Source organism: Onychostoma macrolepis, chromosome 20 (assembly GCF_012432095.1).
Source record: "Onychostoma macrolepis isolate SWU-2019 chromosome 20, ASM1243209v1, whole genome shotgun sequence".
Lineage (NCBI taxonomy): Eukaryota > Metazoa > Chordata > Actinopteri > Cypriniformes > Cyprinidae > Onychostoma > Onychostoma macrolepis.
In genome coordinates this window covers 30,847,326-30,850,855 of record NC_081174.1, presented here as the reverse complement: position 1 = coordinate 30,850,855, position 3,530 = coordinate 30,847,326, and the positions used below count along the sequence as shown (strand labels likewise).

The following is a 3,530-nucleotide window of genomic DNA, read 5'->3' as shown; positions in this document are numbered from 1 at the left end:
AAACACAATGCCTTCTGTCGTCTAATTGATAGTTTAGAGTTTTTTATCCAGTAAAAGCTCTTTTAGTGTAATTGTAGAAACTTCCAGCTTCAGCTGCTGCTTCTCGTGTCAAATCTTGACTGATTTTTATCAAGTAAACGTCAAAATAACTGCAGTCATATTTCCAGATGAACACTTACTGGACTGAAGCAGCTCAGCTTTATTTGATTCTCCATCAATCATTTTTTAGAAAAATCAGTGCATCTCAAATCTGATCATCAGGATCTTTTGAGGAGCGTTTGTTTCCAGAAGCTTTACTTTCACTGTTCCTCAGCGGAGGAATGATCTTCACAAGCCTCCAAGACATCTCACATCTTCTGAGGATCGTTTATTTCTTCATCTCTCAATCAGCATTGCATTGCATTATATGTTTGGATCATTTCGATCTCATCTTACTAAGACATATTATTGGAGATATAGAGTGACAACTGGTATTTATATCATTTTATGATAGTCATCTGTTATACAGTTATAAAGATCTCAATGATTTACATAATGACTAGGATATTTTTGCTCAGATTTGGTCCTCCAAATAATATTTAGCTATTTTCCCTCTACATTTTCACTATACAACCCATAATTTATAGCCACATATTTACCAATTGGGGGCTCGTCCGGGATTTGAACCCATGACCAAAAAACACTATTGTCCAATAAACTGTTCCATTTCCAAAAACTGGACTATTATTTAATATGTCAGGCTTTACAGGGTTAAAAACAAAGCACAGAGAATCTAAACCTCGCTGGGCGATCTGGATCGGTACGAGCCGTTGGTCTGAAAGCAGCCGCAGAAAAGCATGTAGATGGAGCGCTGGATCTCGGTGTTGCGGTAAGCGTAGATGATGGGGTTGATCATAGAGTTGTAGGTAGCGGGAAGTAGCGTGGCATATGTGTACACCTGTGGATACTCACGCTCCCCGACCAGACAGTAAATTGCAAAGGGCAGCCAGCTGGCGCCAAACGTGCCCAGGATAATGGCAAGCGTGGAGACGCCCTTCTTGGTGGCCACATAGTGCGAGGTGGTGAAGAAATGCTGCTGCAGCGCGATCTGGTGTGCGTGGCGACACACTATCTTGCAGATCTTGAAGTACAGGCTGAGCATGAGGACGAAGATGACGAAAAATGATGTGGCGAGGAGGGTGAGGTTAGTGCGATTGAGCGGACGCACGATGCTGCAGGTGGATGCATCATCCAAGCAGTTCCAGCCCAAAACGGGCAGCAGTCCCAATCCCAGTGATGCACCCCACGTTCCCACCAGCATCAGATGCACATAATGCAGTGTCTTCTCTGAGAAGTATGTCAAGGCGTTGTATAGCGACAGATAGCGGTCGACCGTAATAGCTAACAAGCTACTGATGGACGCCGTGAAGGACGCCACCAAGAATCCAACTGTAATAAGGCTGATGGTCTCGGATGAGACCAGATACTGGAAAGCGAAGTTCAGGATTAATCCCATGCCAGCCAGCAGGTCGGCGGTGGCCAGGCTGCCAATCAGGATGAACATCGGGTTGCGAAGTGTCGGTGTGTAGAAGATGATGGCCACCACGATGGCGTTCTCGCAGGCAATCACCGTACCAGACAGGCACAGCATGATGTCCCATGGGTTGACGTGGAACTCGAGGGCCGCCGATGAGAGCGCCAGAGTCCGGTTGGTGTCAAAGGCTTCGGCTTCCAGCCATGAGGACTCTGGCGAACCTGCGCCGCTCTCGTTGAGCGCTGCGCTCTCGTTCATCGCTCAGCCTGGACACAAAACAATGTTGTCAGATCAGTGAAACCCATTAAACAAATCTATAAATGACATGTAGAGACTCAACATTCAAAACAGTGAGTTTGATTATATCATTTACATGAAGAACATAATCACAAAACTTTTGTTTGTGCATAAACGTCTTTTAAAAGTTTAAATTTGAAGCTCCTGTTTCAGCTAGAAAACTGCACAATCGAAACAGAAGACAGAGGTCTTTTGGATGGATATTGCACTCAAATTAAGATGTAAAACCACGGTTAGAAGTTTTATTATATGATTTGCATGAAGAAATCTCATTTGGCCATTGAAAGACAGCTGGAGCTGTCCATGGTGCTGAATCTCAAAACGTTGCTTTTTGTCAAGAACAAGTAGCGTTTTTAAGCGTTTTATTTGAAAATAAACAACTTTTAAAAACTGAGTGCAGTATGTAATCAGCAAAAATTGCCCATTTGCTGAACGAAAAATAAAAAAATAAAAAATATCATTTGCATGAAGAAATCTCGTTGATAGTTGGCCATTGAAAGTCAATGGGAGCTGTCCGTGGTGCTGAATCTCAAAATGTTGCTTTTTGTCCAGAACAATGCGGAATAAAGCATGCATTTTGAGCCTTAACATTTTTTTATTTATTTATTTAATTTTTTATGTTGTAAACTCTTAGCTAAGTATATAATCGGCAAAAATGGTACATTTGCTGAACGAAAAATAACACGTAAAACCATATTAAGTCATGATCTTCTTTTTTGTTTTGTTTTACATATTCTGTTTTAAATCACAATTATGTTGGCTAAACGAACACAAATCCATCTCAAGGGTAATTGATGATTGAAAATCAAAAGTCGCTCTAAGTGGCGAATCAGGGAGTTTCGCTTTCACTCACGAAAGATGCAATTACAGCGTTTGTTTGTACATAAACATCTTTTAAAAGTTGTAAATTCTTCAGTATTACAATCTGCAAAGATTGTGCAGTTGCTGTCCTACTTATTCCTTCATATGAAAGAAAAAGCCGCTATGTGGGCAGATGTGAATCTCTTTATTGGGCTTAAAATACAAAGTAAAACCATGTGAGTAATTTAAAATCAATATTTGGTTTAAAGGAGTGTTAAGCACAAATTCATCTTTAGGGCATTTGACTATCGGTAATCAACGTCGCTTTAAATGATGATTCTGAGAATCTCGCTTTAACCTACGAATTAAAAACGTTTGTTTTTGTGCATAAACGTCTTTTAAAAGATCACACTTGAAGAGCAAGTTCTCGTACTTCGAGACCGCACAATCTCTGTCTTTGCATTCGATTGAATAGAAATAGATCGAATAGAAATAGTGGACAGAGGCTTTATCTCTCTTAAAATAAGACATTAAATGAAAATGCAAACTTATATTAAAAAATAAAATGATCAAACTAGAAAAATATTGAATGCGGTGTTTGCGCATCACGCTCTCCGTGGTGCTGAAACCAACCTCGCTTCGGGAAAAATGACCAAATAACGCATTTTGTTTGCGCACAAGCTCAAAAACGTGCAGTTCAAATGCAGCATCTCATTTGAGCTCATAATCGGAAAAAGCAATGGGTTTCGTACCTTTTCCTTCACATGGAGGAAAACAAGAGACGGAGAGAGTTTCTTCAGCTGACCGCTCGCGTGTTCGTCTTCAGGTGAATCCTTTACTCCAGTCTGGATTCCTGGACATGAGTCCTGGGTCTGGTTTAATGCACGAGGAGCGCGAGAGCTGAGAGACTGACTGGCGC

General features: G+C 41.0%; 1 protein-coding gene across 1 annotated transcript; it reads right to left on the bottom strand.

Annotated features, from left to right (window-relative positions):
- Positions 1-384: 384 nt before the first annotated feature.
- On the bottom strand, positions 385-3,530 carry LOC131527379 (G-protein coupled receptor 6). The gene is made up of 2 exons (XM_058756425.1): positions 3,364-3,530; positions 385-1,779 (listed from the first exon to the last, which is right to left on the bottom strand). The coding sequence occupies exon 2, from the start codon at positions 1,769-1,771 to the stop codon at positions 773-775; it is 999 nt and encodes a 332-aa protein (XP_058612408.1). The 5' UTR covers positions 1,772-1,779; positions 3,364-3,530; the 3' UTR covers positions 385-772.